Source organism: Sus scrofa, chromosome 5 (genome assembly GCF_054392235.1).
Source record: "Sus scrofa isolate SSC_HxYL_T2T_F1_AM1 chromosome 5, Sscrofa_HxYL_maternal_Yorkshire_Landrace_v2.0, whole genome shotgun sequence".
NCBI classification, from domain to species: domain Eukaryota; kingdom Metazoa; phylum Chordata; class Mammalia; order Artiodactyla; family Suidae; genus Sus; species Sus scrofa.
In genome coordinates this window covers 38,522,477-38,546,389 of record NC_139387.1, presented here as the reverse complement: position 1 = coordinate 38,546,389, position 23,913 = coordinate 38,522,477, and the positions used below count along the sequence as shown (strand labels likewise).

Here is a 23,913-nt window from a genome sequence, read left to right as displayed (position 1 = left end):
CTTTTCTTCCCTTCCTGCTTGGCTTTTTTGTTGTTGTTGCTTTTTAGGGCCGCACCAATGGCATATGGAGGTTCCCAGGCTAGGGGCCTAATCGGAGCTATAGCTGCCGGCCTGCACCACAGCCACAGCCATGCCAGATCCAAGTCACGTCTGCGACCTACACCACAGCTCACGGCAACGCTGAATCCTTAACCCACTGACCGAGGACAGGGATCGAACCTGCAACCTCCTGGTTCCTAGTCAGATTGGTTTCTGCTGCGCCATGATGGGAACTCTTGCTTGGTTAATTTAAAATCTATCTCTAGCCTGTCCAAGTAACCTGTGTACATGTCACTACTGTCACTAGTGGTTCCTGTTCTTTCCACTCACCTGCCCCACCCTTGCTAAGGTGTTTTACCCTCCCCAAGAAGCCTCCCAACACTGCTCTGCCTACCCATGGTACCGTTTCAGACCTAACGTGCTAGGAAATGCTGCCAGCACCTAGTAAGGCCAATACCTGGTAAGTCCCAAGCAGGTGAACAGACATTCTATTTTTTCTAAATCTCTGAAAAAAATCATGTAACTTATTCCACAAGCCACTCTCAGGAAGTCACCACTAATGTCTGATTAAGTGAAGTCCAATTCCCTGTAACAAGATCTTCAGTAAAGAAAAATCAGCAGTCGCCACAATTTCTTTTCCTTTCTATACCTCTCCCATGATCATGGCTCCATTATCTTGGCAGATCTGAAAAATGCATCCTGGGTGGAGGAAAAGTGAATTGCACATATTTTGATTATTATGAAAGCTCAAAGGAAACAGGACTATTTCCCATTATTACATTGTCTTCTAGAAGTTTCTCAATTGTTAAGAACCCATTTCATCAAAATGTAGCACACATCAAGCAGTTATTTTTTTAAATTAAATAATTAGCAGAGTACACACACTTTGCTGCTGCATGTAAGAAGATAGAAACAGGCTAACATTTCTACCAAGGCTAGCAATGAATCCTTCAAATCAATCCCAAAATTATACAGTAAAGAGTACATGGATAATAGCTCTGTGGTCTGTTTTGTTCAAGTCTGTAATGCAGTTTTTTCTCTTGGTAAAAGTGCACAGAACAGATATTGAAATACTTCAGCCCAGGAAAATTAGCTCAATTAATGGTGAAGCTCAGAGTTCCTGTTGTGGCTCAGCGGTTAACGAACCCGACTAGTATCCGTGAGGACACGAGTTCGATCCCTGGGCTTGCTCAGTGGGTTAAGGATCCAGAGTTTTCACGAGCTGGGGTGTAGGTCACAGACATGGCTTGGATCCTGTGTCACTGTGGCTGTAGCGTAGGCTGGCACCTGCAGCTCCGATTTGACCCCGTAGCCTGGGAACTGCCATATGCTGCAAGTGTGGCCCTAAAAAGAAAAAAAAAAAATTGTGAAGCTCTTCTGAACTGATAAATTGCTTATACATGTATGTTTGGCGAACAAAAATTTCATACAGAAATGTGCATAACAATGAAATTGATGACTTATGGTATAATAATAGAATGTTTAAAACTTGAGTAATTAAAAAGTTGATCATAAAGTTTCTATTGAATGTGCCAGTACCTTAACCCTGGTGGCATGTGATACTCAAAATGCAAGAAAATACATGTAAAGAGCCATCAGGTTGTTGGACTAAACACTATGAAGAGGTTGAAAATCACTAACAACTTTTGGCATGGCTATTCCTAAGGAAATGTCTTCTTTTCATCTGCTGTGAGACTAATATGAGTGTCCCCCACAGGGGCACTTCACCCGGGGTTCTGCAGTGATCACAGCATGGGGAAAGGCTGCATACATCTGACCCAAGACAGACAGATACTGTAGGCAGGAAATAAACTCTCATTGCTGTGAGCTACTGAGAGCTTCCAGTTGTTATCACAGCACTATTTAGCTGAGGCTGACTGAAAGCACAGTGATAGGCTGGGGCTCCTACAGTTTCACTAAGGAATCAGCCATGATGGTCAGAACTAGTGCTCTCCTAATCTAAAGCACAAAAACAGTTTGCAGGTGCACATCTGAGCATTTTTTAAAGACATTTTTGGCACTCAGTTCTCTTCCATTTAGCCATTCAACAACATCTGCCAAATACCTACAGGGTGGCGGCACCAGGGTGGGGTGCAAGTGTCTCCAGGGCTGGCTTGGGTACAGAACATCATCTGCTCCTGTCCTGTTCCCATCACCTGGCACAATGCCAGACATATGCCCTAGGTGCAGTTTATTGTTGAAATACACTTCATTTCTGCTGCGCCATGATGGGAACCCCTATTGTTGAAATACACTTCAAAATGTGTTTGTATAAAGTGCAGAGAGGGAGTACTTCCGTGTGCCTGGGGAAATAAAAAGTAAATCTCTTTCGATCAGACAAGAGAGAAGGAGAGTATAGAATCCAAGTTTCTTGGGAGAAGCCAGAGCACACACAAGGCACAAGTCCTTTCATCTGGCATTGCAGATTATTTTGCCACCAATGGTATGCTTGAAGAATGTTATAGTTGCAATCTCATTGATCAGATGTCATAGAGTCTCTGATGCTATCCTATTCCAGCATGGGCTGGAATCCTGGCTGATGTAAGCAGCACTACAGCAAAGTGCTTAGGAACCTGGGCTATGGAGGCAGAGGGTACAGGTTTGAATCCTGCTTCTGCTACTTGCCAGCTGTGTGATCTGTGCAAGACGCTTAACTTCTCTGTGCTTCATTCCCTCATGTATAAAACGAGAATCATGACAGTAATGGTTTGCAGGGATATTGTGGCAGATTTAGTGAGATTCAATGTGTAAAGCACTTGACGAGATTCTGGAACAGAGCAAGCACTATATGGAGGCGTTGGCTATTATTGGGTAAGGCCAGAGGAAGATTACCAGGGAACTAGTCAAGTCTCTGTCTATGACTCAGTCCTTTCCAGCATTTTTATCAATAGCTTGGATAAGGAAATTGAAGTCATTTGGATTTACAATCAGGTAAACATTTTACAATGGAGGAAATTATATATATGACGCATTCCAGAATCAAGATTCAAAATAACCATAAGAGAATGGAACAATCGGTAAAAAAGTAGCAGCATGTATTTATACAGGGATAAGTTTTAAATTCTTACATTTAAATCCAGAACATCATTCTCAGAGTGAAATGTTAGAAATGGGGGTGGGGGGGAGAGACCTACTTTAAAGAGTAGCATGTATAAAACAGTGTGGGGCAAGTAATTTTGATGAATTAGAAGTTCTGTGAGAGTCAATAGGGTTTTGTGGCTGCCCGATAGATAGATAGATAGATAGATAGATAGATAGATAGATAAGATAGATAAATAAATAAATGCCATGTCAGGCTTCATTAACTGAGTTTTAGTTTCTCGAATGAACAATGGCGGCAAAATATCCTCCCCTGCACAAGCAAGCTCTAAACACAGTAAGAAGAGCTTCACAAGCAGTGAAAACAACTCTATGCCCAACAGCAATGGCCACATGGACTACAGGACACCTATGGCCTAAGGGTCAAGGACTCAGGTGCAAATCCTTACCCTGCTCCTCCCTGGCCATGTGACCTTAAGGGCTGTTTCTTCTCCCATAAAATTTAGATAAGGTGGTTTACCTTCCTACTGAGACCATAGTGCTAACCAAGATAAAGTTTTACTTTTAATGTGGTTAGAAAAAAAAATAGATATATACACACATACATATACGATAAAATTTGGCATTTTAAGGACACAATTTAATGGCATGAATTAAACTGACAATGATGTGGAACCATCATTATCTATTGCCAAATCTCTTCCATCATCTCAAATAGAAACTTTGTAACCATAAGCCAATGACTCTCCTTCTCCCTCTTCCTCTGGTGCCTGATAGATTCTCATCTACTTCCATCTTTATGAATGTGCCCATTCTAGGTCTATCCTCAAATGAACCATGGACGACTAACTGGGAATGAAGTGGAATGGGATGCTTCAAGGGAGGCGATGTCCACTGTCACCAGAGTTGCTAAAGTCGAGAATGGAGAGTATTTTCAAAACTGTGACAGGGGTTTACCTTGGGCTAGAATAAATGACTAGAAGGTGTCTCCCAGATGTGATACACTCTACATGTGTTAAAGGCTGATTCTGGCCCCATTTTAGCCAAGATGCCACTGAGGCAAGAACCCTTCAGTAAGTAGCCCAAGGTCATACACTGAGTCACGAAAAGAGCTATGGATAGAACTCAAGTCTCCTGACGCACAGCCCTGCCCTGCATTCCACCATCTGACGGTGCTGCACTCTGTGACCTACTTGTCCTGTGGTTCCTGTAGTTTTCCTCCCAAATGCCCTCGGGACTTTGTTTGATGGCTGCATAAACTATCTTAAATGAAAAGTGATTTAATAACATCAAATTCTTAACTCTACTGCCATGGTGACAAAAGCTGTTAGAAGATGAATTTGCAAGTATAAAAACACTTTGAAAACAGACCCCCGAATTTATATCCTAAGTAATGTACAGCCCCTTGGATGTCAGACTCTGAAAGAAGACTGAAAAGAATGCTATCCATATTCTAGAGCATACTGGAGAAGCCACAGCAATCACTGCTTTTCTTAAAAAAGTACAGATTTTGAGACCAAAGAGGGCTTTCAATTCTGATGTAATCTCTCTTAATATGGAACCAGACACAAATGTATACAGAAAAGACTCAATTTGGGTAAGATTCCAGATTCACTGTTTTGTTTTTTTTAAGACTCAAGATGTATCATTGGACTTAATGTTTAAAGAGAAAGTCCATATATTCCTTTAGGAAATAACTACAGAACCAGTCTCTTATTTAATGGTAGATTATAAGAAATATTTCTCAGAGTAAATAGAAAACAAAAGTAAAATCTCTCTTAAAAATTAAATTTTTATCAAATAAGTCTAATATTCAATTATTCAGTCAGAGGTCAATAAAATTTCCTTACAGAATTTATTCAAAACAGCACTTCCCATATTTCTGTGTACCTTTCCCCCCATTTGTATCCTAAGAGGTCTGCCAATAAAGATGAGCTTTGTTTTCTTCAGTAATTTGTCTTATAAAAAAAAAATTAAAGGAAAGCTTAGAAGCCAACAGAACAATTAAATTCAACCTATAAAAGTACTAAAAGAAATCTGGTTTTATGACTTCCTAAGTCCAAAACAAATGCAAAGACATAGCAAAAATCAATTACAAGTGACCAATTGTTTTTCAATGTATTGGTTGGTTATAAATATATTCAGAGACACATATATAAGCATGTAAGTGTTATTTGTCTCACAAAATAAGAAATCCAGAGGTAGGCGGTCTGGGGCAGGGATAGCTACTCAATGATGGTGCTGGAAAGCTGGCCTTTTCTATCTCTTTGCTCTACTCTTCATATGCCCATGTTCTGCACATCACCTCAAAATTGCAATATGGCTTTTGCACTTGTAACCTCAAGCCACATCTATCCACTTCTCAGGGCAAACACAGTAGAAAGAGGAGGGCGTGGTACTTACATCAGGAATGCAAAAGCTTTCCTTGAACCCCCCAGAAGATGTTGCCTCCAGGGCCCAGGATAGAAAGCCAGAGTCGTACCATCTGTCTTCTTCTTAACCTGATCCCCTATCAGGGGATCTCAGGTGTCTCTCTAAGCCTGTGGATTCCACTTCTAAACAATCTCATGTCCATTCCCTCCTTTCCTTCTCCATTAATTCTGCCCTTGCCTAAGCTCTTCTCACCCCTTATTTGGACCAACATAATAATTTCCAAATTGTTTACCTTTCCTCCATGTTTGGGTCATAGCTAGTCTATCTTCCATGCCGTCACAAGATTGGTCTGCCTAAAACACAATGGGACTATTGCGCCTCCACTGACCACAGAACAAAGTTCAAAACCTTAGATTCAACCTCTTCTGGTGCATCTATCACTTTTCTCCTAATACATTCTCCAGGTATGTGTAGCTCTCATGTTTCTTCCAGTACCCCATAACATTTCAAATCTTAATGCCTCTGAACATGCTTTATTTTCCCCGAAATTCCTTTCCCTAGCCTTTGTGTTTCTGGAAAATTCCTACTCAGGTTTTTTGGTTTTTTTGGTTTTTTCTTTTTTGCCTACTCAGTTTTTAAAAACTCACCTCAGACTTTCCTCTGTGAAGGCTTTTCTCTCTCTATCCTTATCTTCATTCAAGTAGGTCCAAACACTATACTGTGTGTGTGTGTGTGTGTGTGTGTGTGTGTGCGCGTGCGTGCGCGCGCATGTGTATAATTACGGCACTTTCTAAATTACATTCCAAATTGCTTATTTACATGTTGGTCTTTCAGAGTAGTCAGTGAGTTCTCTGAAGACAGAAACAAAGTCTTATTACCTCTGTTCACTGTTGCCTGGCATAAGGCACATGATTAACAACTGCTTGTTGAGTAAATGAAAGAGTAAATGACTGAAATGGCTGTAATTTTACGGATGAAATCTGGGGCACTAAAAAGGGCAACACCATGCTAGAAGCTGATAGCGATTCTGTGGCAGGAAGGTTTTGCAGCCCCTAAAACAACAGTGCTTATTTCATGGGAGAAGGTAAGTATTCAAACAAGTGAATTTTCCAAATAATTGTAGTTTAACCTTTTAAGCTGAATAAAAAATGAACACAAATATTAAAATGTAGTTGGTAAAATCTTTCTAAGAATGCATTACACATTTCTTTGCCTTTTAAGGAGGGTATATTGAACCAAATTTAACTTTTTTGATGACTCCGTGTCATCATCATGAAACTCAATTACTCTTGAGGTAGGAGGACTGTGCCTGCTCCTCCACTAAATGGCTCCAGACTATTAACCATTTAGTTCTTTGCTAACTGCCTTTCTTTTTCACCATTAGGATCTGATGGGGCATCTTCAGCTTTTGGAATGGTCAGAGAATCACAAAATCACAAAATGTGACAGCCACAAGGAATCTTAGAGATCCTTTAATCCGTCAATCTATCAAATGTTATAGCAAAGCCCTAAGTAAGTGAACATTCCTTTTCTAATCAATTGCTTTTAATCCATTTTAATAGCTTTCAAACTGTGTTCTAAAGAGCACTATGCTCAATTTTAGCTCAGGCCATTATGTTCATCTTTTTCTAAAATGCTAAGGGTAAGTTTTTTCTTTTCTTTCCTTTTCTTCTCTTTCTTTTTTTCGGCCACACCTGCAGCATATGGAAGCTCCTGAGCTGGGGTCGAGCCACAAGCACTATACAAGCAACGCCATGTAGTTATGTCGTGAGCCACAAGGAAAGTCCTGCTAAGGGTAAATTTAATTTGAAAATATGTACCACAGGACAAACATACTTTGAATGAACTTCAAAACTGGAATATGTTTGTTCAGTATCAGAAGTGCAACATATTTATTTTATTTAACAATAGAATCCCTTCTTTGCTATTTGTGTGTGTTCCACTGTTTCACTCTAATCAAATCTCTCTTATTTATTCATTCAACACCTCACTCAGCCTCCAATTGGTGAATAACCAGACTGTTCACTGATTAGCTGTTTCTATCCCAGGTGTTAGAAATTGACAGGGCAGGGAAAGAAAAGCACATACATTCACTAAGTATGTACTATGGTGCAGACATGATCCTTACAAAAAAAAAAAAAAAAAAAAAAACCAAAATTCACAAACCCTTATGATAGATAACATTATCCTCATTTTATAGAGGATAACGTTTTAGAGAGGATTTACCTTAGGTCACATAGTTAATAATGTAAACCCAGATGCCTGATGTCACATGCTTGCTGCCTTAAGAAATTCATAATCTACAAAAGGAGAAAGGTACATAATCAACTAACTCTCTAACAGCGTAATAAAAGAAACCACAGCCGTGCAGGAGCTCAGAAGAGGAAGTAATTGATTATACCTGAAAAAGTGAGAGAAGGTTACACAGTGGCCTGAGAGGCCAATCTTATTAATAGTAATAAAAATAATAATAGCAAATACTTTGTAGTAATTACTATGTGTTAGGCACGGGCTGTCTCATTGATCACCTTACAATAACCTTTTTGCTTCTCTCCTCTACAAAGGGAGCTGAGGCACAGGTAGGTCAGAGTAATATACCCAAGACCACTACAAAGTGGTGAGGGCTTCCAGGGTTCTTTCTAGAACCACTGGGATGTGCTAATTCCTAGAAGCGGGAAAAGGGCAAGGTGTCCCCGAGTGGGGGAAGAGGAGAGAGACAGGGGCAAAGGTATGGATGTGGGTGAGAAACAGAGAGGAATCTGAGGTTACTGGAGCAGCTGGACTGAAGAGTGAAGACATTTAAATCAGGTCGTGTCCACACTCCCCATCGCTGGCTGCTGACTGCATTGAAGAGAAACGTAAGCCCTCCCTACTCTCTCCAATGTCAACACTCACCACTTTCCTTCTGCCTCACGGCTCCCCTGTCACGGCCATCCAGTTCCTAAGACTCACTAACCTCTTTCTTTTTTTCCTTTTCTTTTTTTTGGGGGGGGGCGGGGAGGGGCTGCACCCACAGCACGTGAATGTTCCCAGGCTCGGGGTCAAATCCGAGCTACAGCTGCTGGCCTACACCACAGCCTCAGCGACTCAGGATCCGAGCCACATCTCAAGACAGCTCACGGTAACTGGATCCTTAACCCACTGAGCGAGGCCAGGGATTGAACCTGCATCCTCATGGATACTAGTCGGATTCGTTTCCGCTGTGCCACAATGGGAACTCCCTCACCAACCTCTTACTTGCCTCAAAACCTTTGCACATGGAAGGGTCTCATTTTGAAATACTGTTTCCCTCACTTTTTATCCAGCTAAGTCTTGAAAATTCTCTAGTCTCCACCTAATTATGTTACACAGGCCTCCAAAATTCCCCACCTTGTTATAATATCTCATAGCAGCACCCCTGGATTTTCCTTCAGAGCATTTACCCCACTTTGTAATTATCTATCTAATGGTGTAACAATAGACTACAAGCTACGTGAAGCCCCTATCACATCTGGTTTTTTTCCCAGCTGTTTTTATGTCTCATTTAAAAAAATCTTTTTATTATAGTTGATTTACAATGTTCTGTCAATTTCAGCTATAAAGCAAAATGGCAGTCACACATATATAGATATATATTCCTTTTCTCACATTATCCTCCGTGTTCCATCATAAGTGACTAGATATAGTTCCCTGTGCTATACAGCAGGATCTCATTGCTTATCCACTCCAAACGCAACAGTTTGCATCTACTAACCCCAAACTCTTAGTCCACCCCACTCCCTCCCCCTCTCCCTTGGCGACCACAAGTCTGCTCTCCATGTCCATCTGTTTTGGTTTTGTTTCCTCATGACAGATACATGAACAGCGAAAGCTGCAACTGGAATTGGAAGGGCATGGTCTTTGGACAATAGGAAGGCAGAAAAATTTAATCAGGGATTGTGACAAAATCAAATACAGACCTAAACAGAGTATAATAAACCTAGTGCAATGTAGGTGATGGAAGAGAGAAAGGCTAAGACTAAAAGACCAGTTGAGTCACTTCAACAATCCAGATGAGAAACAGGGAGGGCCTCAACCAAAGGAACGCACTCAAGACCTCACAGGTGGTCTGGCTGGATTTGTTCATTTGACAACTGTGTGTGTGTGTGTGTGTGTGTGAGTGAGAGAGAGAGAGAGAGAGAGAGAGAGAGAGAAAGAGAGTCTGCTCTATGCATTCTGTGAGCTATTATCCACTCAATATGATAAAGTATTAAAAATAAACCTGTATAGAAAAATACTATGTCCGAAGAGGAAAAGTTCAAAAATAAAGACTGATCATTCTTCTTGGTCCTTAGAAAGAACAGGAATTAAGGAATGAGTAACCATTTTCCAGAGACACGCCCTCTTCAAGGGGAAGCCTGCTAAGGCAAAGAGGAAGACACTTGTATGGAAAGAGCGAGGCTACAGAGATGCTTTCTAGTAATGGAATGAGGATTTCAAAATAAATGAGGTAAGGAGGGTTATTTGGGTATTGCTAAGAAAGGATAAGCCAGGGAAAGACTAAGAGACAGACATGGTGTAGGGAGGGTAAGAGTGACCTCACTACACCAACAAGCATAAAACAGAAATCTACACATTGCATGGAGCTTGTGAGCCTTGAGGTTGAGGGAAGCAAAGCGCCAAAAGGTTGTACAGGAAGATCATGAATGGAGCCAGTCAGGGACAGGTTCCACAGAGCCCTTGGAGGGAAGTCATCACAGCAACGCCTCCATGGGGTCCTTCTGGGGTGTAGAAGGAGGCGGGGAGTGCATAGGGACTTTCCTTCCATGGCAGGCATGGCTGCTGGTGTCTGCTCCACCACTGCGGATTCTATTCCTGAGAATAACTCACCCAAATAAGGCTTCACCAATGGAAAAGCTAAGACTCCAATCATCTTTGTCTTCGATTTTTAAGATAACACCCTTTTCCTGAAAATGGAAACTTCTTGGTACCTAGTCTCCCTAATTTCCTGCATTTGAGTGAAATCTAAAGGTTACTTTAAATATAAAGTTCATCTTATCAAGAGCATCTGGGAGTCTCTACAGTAAGCCTATTTTTATTTCATATTTAGCAGTAGTAAAAAGTATACTAAGAGTAGATGGCACCAAGGAGCTGCCATTTTTCACACCTCCAACCAGCACTCTTGTTTCCTCTTGCAAATGTCATGGTAAAAGAGCCAAATTCCAAACTTCTGTTTTCCTGAAGTCACTTGAAATCATGTCTTGAGTGCTTCTGAGATGTGACAGACCACCCCCACTTTTATCTACACCCCAAGAGTTTGAAAATGGGACAGCAAAGTGATGGATAGGGAATGGGTATTCTGAAGGAGGAGTGATGGGCCTGAATGTACCACTACTAAAGGGAACACCATTGACACATGATGCAGTGTTAGCTATTCTCAGATGGTTCTCACTATTCCAGGAAATCGTCCTTCTTGATTGGGTACTGAGGATATTGAGTCCATGCCCTAAGAGGAGGCAACCTTAGTTGGAAGAAGCAGCCTTTAGAAAACTCAGTGCCCGAGGGGGGCTGAGGGGAAGTTATTAAGATGACCACTACCTGGGCAGGACAGCCTGTGGGATGGGGCTACCATCTGCTTCTACCTGCAAGCTCAAGGTCAACCACATTCAGAAACCAGCCCCTGGTCCAGGGCTGGAGGTGGAAATATCACCTGGTTCAGACAGAAGCAGGTTCAGCATCAAACTGTCTTGACTGCTGCTGCGAGTCCCTGTTGTTGAGCTCCCACATAACTTTTTTTTTTTAATTTTTAGCTTTGGAAATTCCCAGGCTAGGGATCGAACCTGTGCCACAGCTGCGACTAGAACCACAGCAGTGACAATGCCAGCTGCTGAGCCACAGGAAAACTCCTTCCAGTTAACCTTTTATTCCATTCTATCTCGTTTTCTTGAAGGCGTGTTCCCTTTTTGCCTAACTTACTGTCATCGATGTTTCCTTCTTCCTCTGCAGTTTTCGTTGGAAACCCATCTCATTGCTCTGAATCCATTCCTGCTTCCCTCTCAATTACTCGTTACTTCACCAAACTTTTTTTCCCAGTTATGGCAAACTTTTTGAAAAAGTAGTCTGTACTTAGTGAAGCCTGCACAGTTTCACTCAGCTTAATAGAAAATGATTTTTGACCCTGAGCTCTAAGACGGTACCCAATGTCACAAGATCACTTACACACACCTAATTCCCCAGACTGATGACTTCTCAGTAGTCTGTCTTGATGACCTCCTTTCTGCTTAAAACATCCCCCCCCCCACAAGACACTATTCTCTTTTGACTTCTCAACATCTGGCCACCCTTTCCCCATAACCTCTTCCTGTGACGTAAACCTAAAGGATCCCAAGATTCTGTCAACATTTCTCTCCTCTCTCCACCTGCTCCCGTATGCATTCTTCCTCTTTGCTTCACCTACAGCTTGTAATTCCCACATTGGTAAAACACTGACCCTGACCTCCTGCTCCTGAACCAAAAGTCTGTGCTTCTCACTCTTTCAAGTATCTTCTGGACAATCTTAGGGGGCCCTCAAATTCAGCACAGTTAGAGCTAGTCTACCCTATCCTCCACTCAGTCAAACTTGGCACCTCCCTTTTCCTCATCACTCTCATGGCCATTAAGTTCTGTTGACTGTACCTCGAAATGTCTTTCTGATGGGCCCCTTCGTGAGCCACTGCCAGGACCACTGCTCTCCTTGAAACCCTCAAAATGCTTTAATGGGACAAGCAGAATGGTTAATAGAAGGAAATTAACTGGATTCCAGTTTTATCACCTGAAGACTTCAAATGGCATCTTTAAGACTGATTTCTCAACCTGTCAAGTGGGGCTGGTATTTAGATTATAACAAATCTGGTGATCTAAACAAAATGTTATTCACAATGGTTGGCACATGGTAAACACTCAAAAATGTTACATGTTTCACCCACTCAGTACTCTCCGTACTCCCCCCATCTCTGAGCTGGAGCTCCTTGCCTTTCACTCATCTTTCTTCTCCAACTCTCACACCAGTTACTTTCTAAATCTGAGATCTGCTTGTGTCAGGCTTTAGTTAAAAAAAGAAAGAAAGAAAAAACTTTTCACAAATTTTCTCTGCCCATACCACCTCCTTAGTATGGTATTCATGACCCTTTAGAGATCTAACTCCAACCAACTTTTCCAGCTTAGAAACTCACCACTCCTTATTATATAACTGATATACCTAATGTAACTGACATTGTCAAGCTTGGTTTCTTTATTGCAGCCACCCCATCTTTAAGGCTTTCCTCCCTTTCATTTCTAGCTGATGAAGTCATCTGCATAAGCCTCTCTTTCTCCCAATAAAGTAATTCCTTGGAAGCACAGAACCCTTATTATTCTGGCACAATGCATTCATTGATTCAGTCATTCACCACATATTTTTAAACTGAGAACCAGGCTTCGTGCTCAGTGCTAGGGATACAGAGCCAAAGCAGAGTCAGCCCACGCCATGAACCAGTAGACAGTTTGGTTGGGAAGATGGGCATACAAATAAGTCCAGTATATGGTGACAGGTTAGAGCACAGCACAGTGGTTCTTGATCTTGGTTGTATATTAGAATCCCTGGAATCAATTTGTTAAATCCATTTTTTAATGCTAATGCCTAGGTTGATCCACCAATGATTCTAACTGAATTTATATATATTTTTTTAAATTTATATTATATATGTGTGTGTGTGTGTATAATTTATATTATATATGTGTGTATTTTTTAGGGCTGCAGGTGTGGCATATGAAAGTTCCCAAGCTAGGGGTTGAATTAGAGCTGCAGCTGCCAGCCTACACCACAGCCACAAAAATGCCAGATCCAAGCCGCATCTGCAACCTATGCTGCAGGTCACAGCAACGCCAGATCCTTAACCCACTGAGCAAGGCCAGGGATCAAACCCGCATTCTCATGGATACTAGTTGGGTTCGTTTCCACTGAGTCACAACGGAAACTCCTGTGATGTGTTTTTTTAAAAGCTCTTCTGGTACAGTTATGACAGTGAGGGTTGCAAACCTCTGGGAGAGAGCTCTGTGTAGATCATGGGAGATACACCTTGTAGCTGATGGCCCTTTTGGTTGTTACACAAATTCTGTTCCCCTTCTATACAACCTCCCTCCGCATGACTTCGGGGACACTGCCTTATTCTGATCTCAGAGACAGCTTCTGATTGCTCTTTCTTGTGAGATTTAGATGCAAACAAGGAAACTTTTTCTAAACAAGGATACCTGAGAGGCTGGCTATGGGAAGTTGGGAAAAGGTTTCCTAACCTCAAGAAAAATATACCAGGAGGGATAGGTCGCTGTCTTTTTTTTTTTTTTTTTGTCTTTTTGCCTTATCTTGAGCTGCTCCCGTGGCATATGGAGGTTCCCAGGCTAGGGGTCCAATCAGAGCTGTAGCCACTGGCCTATGCCAGAGCCACGGCAATGCAGATCTGAGCTGCGTCTGCAACCTACACCACAGCTCACAACAATGCCAGATCCTTAACCCACTGAGCAAGGCCAGGGATTGAACCCGAAACTTCATGGTTCCTGGTCGGATTCGTTAACCACTGAGCCACGATGGGAACTCCATACCAGGAGGGATAGGTTGCTTTCTGCCTTTGGATATTGCTGTGCCTGGCTATGACATCTGGAACCACAGCCACCATATTGTATCCATGAGGGGAGCCACCCAGAGGTAAAACTGAGATGTAGAAAGGAACAGCATTCTTAATGATGTTAAGGCACTGTATCAAACTACCCTACTACTGGTCCACCTGTGCATTCTTGAATGCATGAAATAATCAATTTCTGAATTATTATGCTACTTTGAGTCAGTTTTCTGTTGTCCTGCAGCAGATGGCATCCTAAGTGGTATACAAATAAATCAAACTTGAAGATCAAGGGAAGCCATCCAGAGATGGTAATATCAGAGGCGAAGGCAGAACAAGGCAGTCAAGAAGCAGGAGAAGCAAATTAAAACACATGGCAATAAACATATAAGATATTCTTGGAACTTCATATGGATAAGAGTGGCTATTGAACAGACTATAAGCATGGAGATAAAGCTGGAGAGGAGGGCATCTGGGGTGGGAGCTTGAGGAGGCTTGTATGCTGTGAACTGGATGAAATGTGGCCACAAAACCTTTGTGGCTTCTTCTGGCAGGAAGCCGAGTCTATTTCAACCTCCTGTGAATCTGATCAGCCTCATGATTTGCTCTGACTGGTAGAACATGTCCAAAGGGATGTTACGTGAGCTCCAGAGACAAGGTCTGGCTCTCTTTACGTGCTCTCCTGAGGCTGCCGTATTGTGAGGAAGGCAGTCCTGCCTGCTGGGGGATGAGAGGCCAGGTGGAAGAGGAAGGAGTGCGCTTCAGCTGAGCTGGCACCATGTGCTGGGCATGAGGGAGGAGGCCACCGTGGACCACGTGGCAAGTCCCCCCATCATCTGACTGCACCTGAGCCCAGGAAGGACCAGCAGATGAATCTCCTAGCCAACCCACAGAATCATTAAAAATAAGAAATCACTGTTGCAGAAGGCGACTAGGTTTAGGGTGGTTTGTTACACAACAACAGATACTGGATACACAGGCCATGCCAAGATGTTTGGACTTTACTCTGAAGACTATGAGGAGTAACCTGATCGGACTCATGTTTTAGAAAGATCGCTTTGGCAGTGATGTGCAGAATACTTTGGACAGGGATTGGGGTGCAGGGCAAGGGTAGAAGAACTGGTTAAAGGACTGTTATGCTAATAGGGCTGAGCAACAGTGTGAATCTGAACAAAAACAGGGGCAAGGGAAGGCAGAGAGGAGTTAATGCAGGCATGAAATTAATGGGATGGTGCATATAGATTATGAAGTGTCAAGGAGAAAAGTGAGCTAAGAATTAGTCCAAGTTTCTGGACTAGGTAAATGAGTGGACGACAGTACCATTCACTAAGAGAGGGGCTATGGGAGGAAGAGAAAGTCAGACAGAACTGCGGAACAGCAAGCAGTTGAGAATACTGGATAAATGCTTGATGAACAAATTACTGTGAACAATCTGGGTGGCACTGAAATATCCTGGTGCAGGGAGCCACTGCTATGTGGCATGACTTGAGTTTTAAGTCAATTACAGTTTTCATGGTGTGAACTCCTTTCATGGACACTTCATCAGGACACAAAGGGGAAAAAACGGTAAGATTTGATGTCTTCCAAAATGCTGATCAATCTGCATATTGTCCATTGCATTAATCGCCAATTCTCAGGGAACATTTCCAGTGTACAATGTTCCTACCTAAAGGCACTTTCTTAGTGGAGCCAGAGGGTAAACTCTATGGCACAAGTTCTTTTTTTTGGCCACAGATTCTCGACATGCCTCCCATCTTGTAGAGCAAGGAGGGGCTTCTCCAACTTGATGCCAGAAAGAGCGAGACCATCTCCATCTCAGATACTTTGTCAAGCGTGCACAATCTATGATTTACTAATACAACACCTACGGAGGCTACAAACAGCTTTAATATGCACATGTAAACATTGGCTTACCTTTGAAATTGATTAAAATAGCAAGTAAATGGCTGGGAACCAATCTCATCTTTCCAGTACTGTTGCCAATTCATGACACTTTCCAAGTTCTTCTGATTTTCTCTCTTACAGGGAGGGATATAGGAGCACTAACAAAATAGAACACAGAAAGTAAACCTATTATTCTACAGAACATTGAAATACAGTCCTTTTTTTTTAATAGAGAGATGGCATTATGCTGATAGGAAATCTAATTCTGACCTACTTAATTTCTAATTTAACCAAATTGAAATTGCTAAGCTATTTCAGATTTCTAATTTGGCGCAATTACAGAAAGTATTCCAATAACAAAAAAATAGGCCCCAAATAACTTTCAGTCATTATAGTCTAAAGATACTTTATAAACAATTAGTTACAACCTATAAGCAAACCGAAAGCATAATATACTCTGTCTTTGAGGGCCTGTCCATCAACAAAGGGAAGCAACACAAAAGGTCGTTTTCATCCTCAATTTCTAATGGACCTTGATATTTTCCTCTCCTACTATTAATTAACAAATAAAGCATGTAGCTCTGCTCAGATATTGCTCTCAACCACTGAAACTCCAGTTTTCTTGCTTGCTTTTTAGGGCCTCACCTGTGGCATTTGGAGGTTCCCAGGCTAGGGGTCCAATCAGAGCTACAGCTGCCAGCCTACACCACAGCCACAGCAACGCCGGATCCTTAACCCAATGGGCAAGCCCAGGGATTGAACCTGCATCCTCATGGATCCTAGCCGGGTTTGTTAACTGTCTTTTTACCTTTTTTTTTTTTTTTTTTTTTTTTTTGTCTTTTTGTCTTTTTGCCTTTTTTTTTGTCTTTTTGCCTTTTCTGGCACCGCTCCCGGGAATATGGAGGTTCCCAGGCTAGGGGTCTAATCAGAGCTGTAGCCACCAGCCTAAGCCAAAGCCACAGCAACAAGGGATCCAAGCCGTGTCTGCGGCCTACACCACAGCTCATGGCAACGCCGGATCCTTAACCCACCGAGCAAGGCTAGGGATTGAACCCACAACCTCATGGTTCTTAGTCGGATTCGTTAACCACTGAGCCATGATGGGACCTCCTAAGAGCTGATATTTCTTCAGCTCTACAACTGGAACTAGAGTCTGGTGCTTCATCTCATTCTGCTCTCAGATGTTTAACCAAGGTGTTTCAGTATTAGCAAACAAGAAAAAATCCATTATCTTTACAGCATCATTTGAGCCGCATTATTTTAGAGCATATATTTTGTCAATACCTTCTCACCATCTTCTGGTAAAATACAAACTTTTGAGTACTATGTACAAAGTTCTCCATGATCTCGCCTCTGCCTGTCCCCATCCTCATTTGAAGCTGGCATGCAGTTGCACAGAAGAAGCACTTGTTCCCAAGTCTGCCATGTGCTATCACACCTGTCCGCCTGGCACATGCGGCTCTCTCTCCTTGCAGTGCCTCAGCCCCCTTCTTTCAAGTTGCAGTTCTTCGCATCTGTTTGGGGGAGCCTTCTCTTTCATCCTCTACAGTTAAGTCCCCCTTATTTGCGCTGCCACAGATGTTCCACCTGAAACTACTGCAGCTAGACTCACTCAGTAGCGCGCTAGTCTGTTTTACGTCCGCCTCCCCAGTTTGAGGGCAAGTTGGGACGAGGGCTATTTTTCTCTTCTGTAACTTTACACTTAGGACTATACCTGGTAACACTGAAGTTTCAGAAATGTTCATAGAATTAATTAAAAATAACACACAGAGATACGTTTTTATTCAAGATGATGGAGCTTTCTTCACAGTGGTTAAACATTTTAAAAACAAGCACATTTATTGATCCTTGGCTTGAGAACTTCCACATGCCACAGGTGTGGCCAAAAAACCCCACCCCAAAACCAAAACAAAAAGCTAGTTCAATGTGGTACATATACACAATGGAACACTACTCAGCTATAAAAGAAAACAAAATAATGCCATTTGCAGCAACATGGATGGAACTAGAGACTCATAATGAGTGAGGTAAGTCAGAAAGAGAAAGACAAATACCATATGATATCACTTTTATCTGGAATCTAATATATGGCACAAATGAACCTTTCCACAGAAAAGAAACTTATGGACTTGGAAAATAAACTTGTGGTTGCCAAGGGGGAGGGGAAGGGAACAGGATGGATTGGGAGCTTGGGGTTAACAAATGTAAACTATTGCTTTTGGAATGAATTAGCAGTGAGATCCTGCTGTGTAGCACTGGGAACTATGTCTAGTCACTTATGATGGAGCATGATAATGTGAGAAAAAAGAATGTATACATGTATGTGTAACTGGGTTACCAAGCTGTACAGTAGAAAATTGACAGAACACTGTAAACTAGCTATAATGAAAAAAGTAAACATCATTATATATATATAAGTAAATAGCTAGTTCAAAAAAAAAAAAGCACATTTTAAATTTTAGTAAATTTGGACATTTTCTATTATATGTAACAAATTCACAACATGTTGTGCAAATATTGAATCACTGCACTCTTATCCTCTGCATATATAGCTTCGCTTCTACTAATAACAATGATATAAAGCCAAAAAATTCTGTGAAATTATGAATTTCTGAGTTCTTTCAAAGCAGTAGTTGGGGAGTTCCCATCGTGGCTCAGTGGTTAACGAATTCAACTAGGAACCATGAGGTTATGGGTTCAATCCCTGGCCTTGCTCAGCGGGTTAAGGATCTGGCGTTGCCGTGAGCTGTGGTGTAGGTCACAGATGCAGCTCAGATCCCAAGTTGCTGTGGCTCTGGTGTAGGCCAGTGGCTACAGCTCCAATTCAACCCCTAGCCTGGGAACCTCAATATGCCGTGGGAGTGGCCCAAGAAATGGCAAAAAGGCAAAAAGGCAAAAAAAAAAAAAAAAAAAAGCAGTAGTTGGGCTTAGAAGCAGTGGAGACCATTAGATAGGGCTCCAGTCCTATTATTTGTTACATGTTTGACCTTCAGTAAATTACTTCCTTTTTCTAGATTTCATTTTTTCTTATCTGTTTGTTTGTTTGCTTGCTTTTTGTTTTTTTTTTGTATTTTTAGGACCCCACCCATGGCATATGGAGGTTCCCAGGCTAAGGGTCGAATAAGAGCTGTAGCCACTGGCCTACACCACAGCCACAGCAACTTGGGATCCAAGCCAAGCCTGTCACCTACACCACAGCTCACGGTAATGCCGAATCCTTAACCCACTGAGCAAGGCCAGGGATTGAACTTGCATCCTCATGGATGCTAGTCAGATTTGTTTCTGCTGGAGCCACAATGGGAACTCCATTTTTTCAAATCTGTTAAATCTTTCAAATAACTTCTAGCACTACCTCTTTATGATTCTCTTCTTGGAGATACAGCAAGAAAAGACGCAGCAGAAGGCAGGGCTATAAACACTGTTGCAATATATTTCACAGAAGAGCTCTTGCCCACTGGGGAGGTGGCTGGAAGCCTGGCCCAGCCAGCATTCCAGCCAGCTAGAAGGACTGGTGTGGTCCGTCTTTACTTGGGGACCTGTATTTTGCATTAGGAACATGTTCATAAGGGCCTCAGATTTTCCAATTGCTAATTTCCTTCAGTGTGCTGGGCATTTCCTTTCCTTCTTTTTTTTTTTTTTTTTTTTTTTTAGGGCTGCACCCATGGCATATGAAAGTCCCAAGGGTAGGGGTCGAATCAGAGCTGCAGCCGCCGGCCTACACCACAGCAATGCCAGATCAGAGCCAAATCTGCAACCTACACCACAGCTCACGGCAACACCAGATCTTTAACCCACTGAGCAAGGCCAGGGATCGAACCTGTGTCCTCATGTATGCTAGTCAGATTTGTTTCCACTGAGCCACAATGGGAACTTCCATTTCCTTTCCTTCGATTAAAAATTCTTTTTCTACACATGGTCAACCAGTTTATAAGGTTCCAAACAGTGTGCTTTGTGTAGGAAGGAGAAATTTCTAGATTTGAAGGCAGAAGCTGTGAAGTGTGAAGCCCAAAAAATTCCTCAGAGCTCTTTTTGCAATGGGCATACTCAACACAGAGGTATACTAAACCTTTCAGGGAATAACAACCAAAATGTAACTAAAGCAGGTTTTAAAATGTTGCAAGTTAACTCAGTTTGAGCTCTTTACTATTTATTCAGTTTAGAGGGGAGAAATGGATTTAAAAGAAATTCCCATTGAATGTCAACCCTATGACCTGAGCAGGAGAATCACAGCTACATGTATTTGAAAAAGTCAGACAAAAACCTTTATTCAGTGTATAAAGTTTTGTATTAGGTATGTTGTGATTTTATGTGGGATAAAAGAAATGTTTCTTGCCTTTAGGAAACTTTGAGCTAGCAGGGATGGATTTTTGGAAGAAAAGTACTCTTTCACACTGGGGGAAATAACCTGTGATCGAAATTCAAGTATTTTTTCCAAGGACTGCATTTTTTCCAAAGAGAATCATAGATTAAATAATGAGTTTACAATACTCCGGCAACTTCTGAAGCTCACATTGCCTGGTGGCGGGGGGGATGCTAAAAGGCAAAACTTTAGGCTCTTAAAAACCACTACTGTTTATTTTGTTATATCTTGATTGTCCATTTAGTTTGGCTTTAAAATTTCTGTGAGGCCTAACTCAGATTCTCCCTAGATTCCTTCTCAATTTTACTGAGTGGATTAGTGTAGATTGTTAGAATGTTACAATAAGCTAAAAATGAAAATTCAAAACAGTGTTCTAGAAAAAAGAATTTGAAAATCAGTCTTGGAGACTTTCCTTTTTAGGTTGTTCAAGCCCAATGGATTTTCCAGGCACCGTAACAGCTCCTCCATGAATGTCTCCTTTGTGGGAGGGGCACAGATAAAACATATGTCATGTCGTCATCATGTTACTATCATCACCGTGGCTAACATTTACTGACTGTATGTCAAACATCTCATTAATTCAAATCACATTTAATTCAAATGAGCACTTCGATCCCTGGCCTCGCTCAGTGGGTTAAGGATCTGGCATTGCCGTGAGCTGTGGTGTAGGTTGCAGATGCGGCTCGGATCCCACATTGCTGGCTCTGGCGTAGACCAGTGGCTACAGCTCCGATTAGACCCCTAGCCTGGGAACCTCCATATGCTGCAGGAAGTGGGCCTAGAAAAGGCAAAAAGACAAAAAAAATAAAATTAAAATAAAAAAATAATAATTCAAATGAGCAAATATCATAATCACCCCCATTTTACAGATAAGGAAACTGAAGGACAGAGGGGTTTAAGAAAACTTTCCTTAGGCTATGAGGGCAAATGGAATAGCTGGGATTCAAACTGCAGAGGATTCTTAACCATTGCCCCATGCTGCCTCCCTTCAGAGCTTCCCAGTTTTCTGTCTTTGGAGCCACCTAACCTTGTGGTAAGGGAGATGTCCTGACTTCTGCACCCCTCTCTGGGGGAACTAGGATAACGTCTCTTTGGGAATGGAATTGGTGTGATCCTCCTGAGGACTGATGAGCTCAGGCCATCTGTTGCAGCCCTTTGTTTTCCTGGTACATCCTCAGAGAAATGCACTGAAGCTTTTGCTTGTTCCCTCCTGTTTCAATTTGGCTTCAGGGTTGGTTTTCGGTGCCACAGATGTATTTTCACTTAGGTGACAGACACAATGTCTTTGGTCATGGAGGACAATGAGCACTGCCTTGGAGAAATGTCTTCATACAGTTCTGACCTTTCTTGTTTTTCATTTGCAAAGGCAGCATCTCCCCACATCTAATATCATTATCACCCAAATAACCTTCACTAGAGTCTGCGTCATTTGCTGCCTAAACTTGCATGATATCACTTTCTTTAAAAAGTCAGGGAAAAAAGAGGCATGCGATAAAATATATTTGCTTAATGCCTACCTTTTAAGAGAAAATTTGACTTTTGCATGCATGAAGAAAGTTGATGGAATCAAGTGAATTGTTCTAAATATATATATATATAGATTTTTTTTTTTTTTGGTCTTTTTGCCTTTTCTAGGGCCACTCCTGTGGCATATGGAGGTTCCCAGGCTAGGGGTCTAATTGGAGCTGTAGCCACCGGCCTACGTCAGAGCCAGATCTGAGCTGCATCTGTGACCTACACCACAGCTCATGGCAACGCCGGATCCTTAACCCACTGAGCAAGGTCAGGGATCGAACCCGCAACCTCATGGTTCCTAGTCGGATTCATTAACCACTGAGCCATGACGGGAACTCTTGTTCTGAGTATATTAACATAAAGACTTCCAGTGAGTTAATTAGGGGAAGACACTATCATTGCTTGACGTGAAATATTTCATTACATAATCCATTATCACTTATTTTCCATTAGCTTATTTTAGAACTTAGCAAGACTTGTAACAGCATTCTTTTTCAGCTTACTGCAATGAATTGATATTTTAATAGAACACTTCTTGAGTGAGTCCTTTGTGATGAGTGTCTTGAGGGTTGCATTTCAATCATGTGGGCAGAGGAGGCAAAATTCACTTTCTTCTTTATACTGAATCACTTAAAAAAAAAACAAAAAAAAACCACTGCACAGAACATGTGGTCCATTTAACTAAAGACTGGGGACTAAGTTCTATGTTAGACATTATCTAAGAAAGAGAAATGAAGAAACTTGTTTGGTTCCAGCTTCTTTCTTGACTTGGTTAGGAAGGATAGCATTGAGAGGCATTAACTGGAATGGGTTTAACAAGTTAAATAATTTCCAAAATAAATTTGGTTAGAAAATGAATTCTTGGAGTTCCCGTCATGGCTCAGTGGTTAACAAATCTGACTAGGAACCATGAGGTTGTAGGTTCAATACCAGGCCTCGCTCAGCAGGTTAAGGATCCGGCATTGCTATGAGCTGTGGTGTAGGATGCAGATGCGGCTCGGATCCTGCCTTGCTGTGGCTATGGTTGCAGGCCAGCGGCTACAGTTCCGATTAGACCCCTAGCCTGGAACCTCCACATGTCTTGGGTGCAGCCCTAGAAAAGACAAAAGCAAAAAAAAGACAAGAAAAAGGAAGTGAATTCTTAAAACATTATATATTAGAACAGAGGTTTAATTATATTTTATACCATAGTTCCCCATTTTCTGAAATCCCGTAAGACATTTCTGTGTCAGCTATGATTTGTAACCTTTTTTTTTTTTTTTTTTTTTTGTCTTTTTAGGGCTGTGCCTGCAGCATACGGAGGTTGCTAGGCCAGGGGTCGAATCGGAGCTGTAGCCGCAGCCTACACCAGAGCCACAGCAACACAGGATTCGCGCTTCGTCTGTGACCTATACTACAGCTCTTGGCAACACCAGATCCTTAACCCACTGAGCGAGTGACGCCAAGGATTGAACCCGCAACCTCATGGTTTCTAGTCGGATTTTTTAACCGCTGAGCCACAATGGGAACGCCTCCTGATTTGTAACTTTAATGACATTTCTGACAATATATAATCAGAAAAACACTGTGGGAGAAAAAGTATAACTGAGTCATTTATAAACCCCACAGTATTTCACATGCCTCAAGATTTCATTCATTGTGTGCAAATGCACACACACAGATGCACACATTCCTTATGAATGTAGGTTAATTGAACATATATGAAATTATACATCAGCTAAAAATTAAATTCTAGGGCAGGTGGTTCCAGAGTGTTACAACCATGTCTGAAAGCTAAATGAAAATAATCTTACCAAAGAATCTGAAGGTCTAAATGGCTCAGAAAATGTGCAAAATCTACTCGGCCCTAAAAAAGAATGAAAAAATGCCAAATGCAGCAACATGGATGGACCTAGGGATTATCATACTACTTAGGGATTATCATACTTACTTAAGAAAGAGGAAGACAAATACTATATGATATCACTTATATGTGGAATCTAAAACACGACACAAATGAAACACACACAGATATAGAGAACAGACTTGTGGTTCCAAAGGGGAGGGTTTGTGGGAGGCTGGGGTTAGCAGATGTAAGCTATTATATATAGAATGGATAAACAGGGTTCTACT

General features: G+C 41.7%; 1 protein-coding gene across 1 annotated transcript in view; it reads right to left on the bottom strand.

The window, feature by feature from the left end:
• Positions 1-23,913, bottom strand: part of KCNMB4 (potassium calcium-activated channel subfamily M regulatory beta subunit 4) — a 73,260-nt gene that overhangs the window by 28,550 nt on the left and 20,797 nt on the right. The window contains exon 2 of the mRNA XM_021091986.2: positions 15,957-16,084. Within this exon, the coding sequence (XP_020947645.2) occupies positions 15,957-16,084 (128 nt within the window). The remainder of the gene's footprint in view (positions 1-15,956; positions 16,085-23,913) is intronic.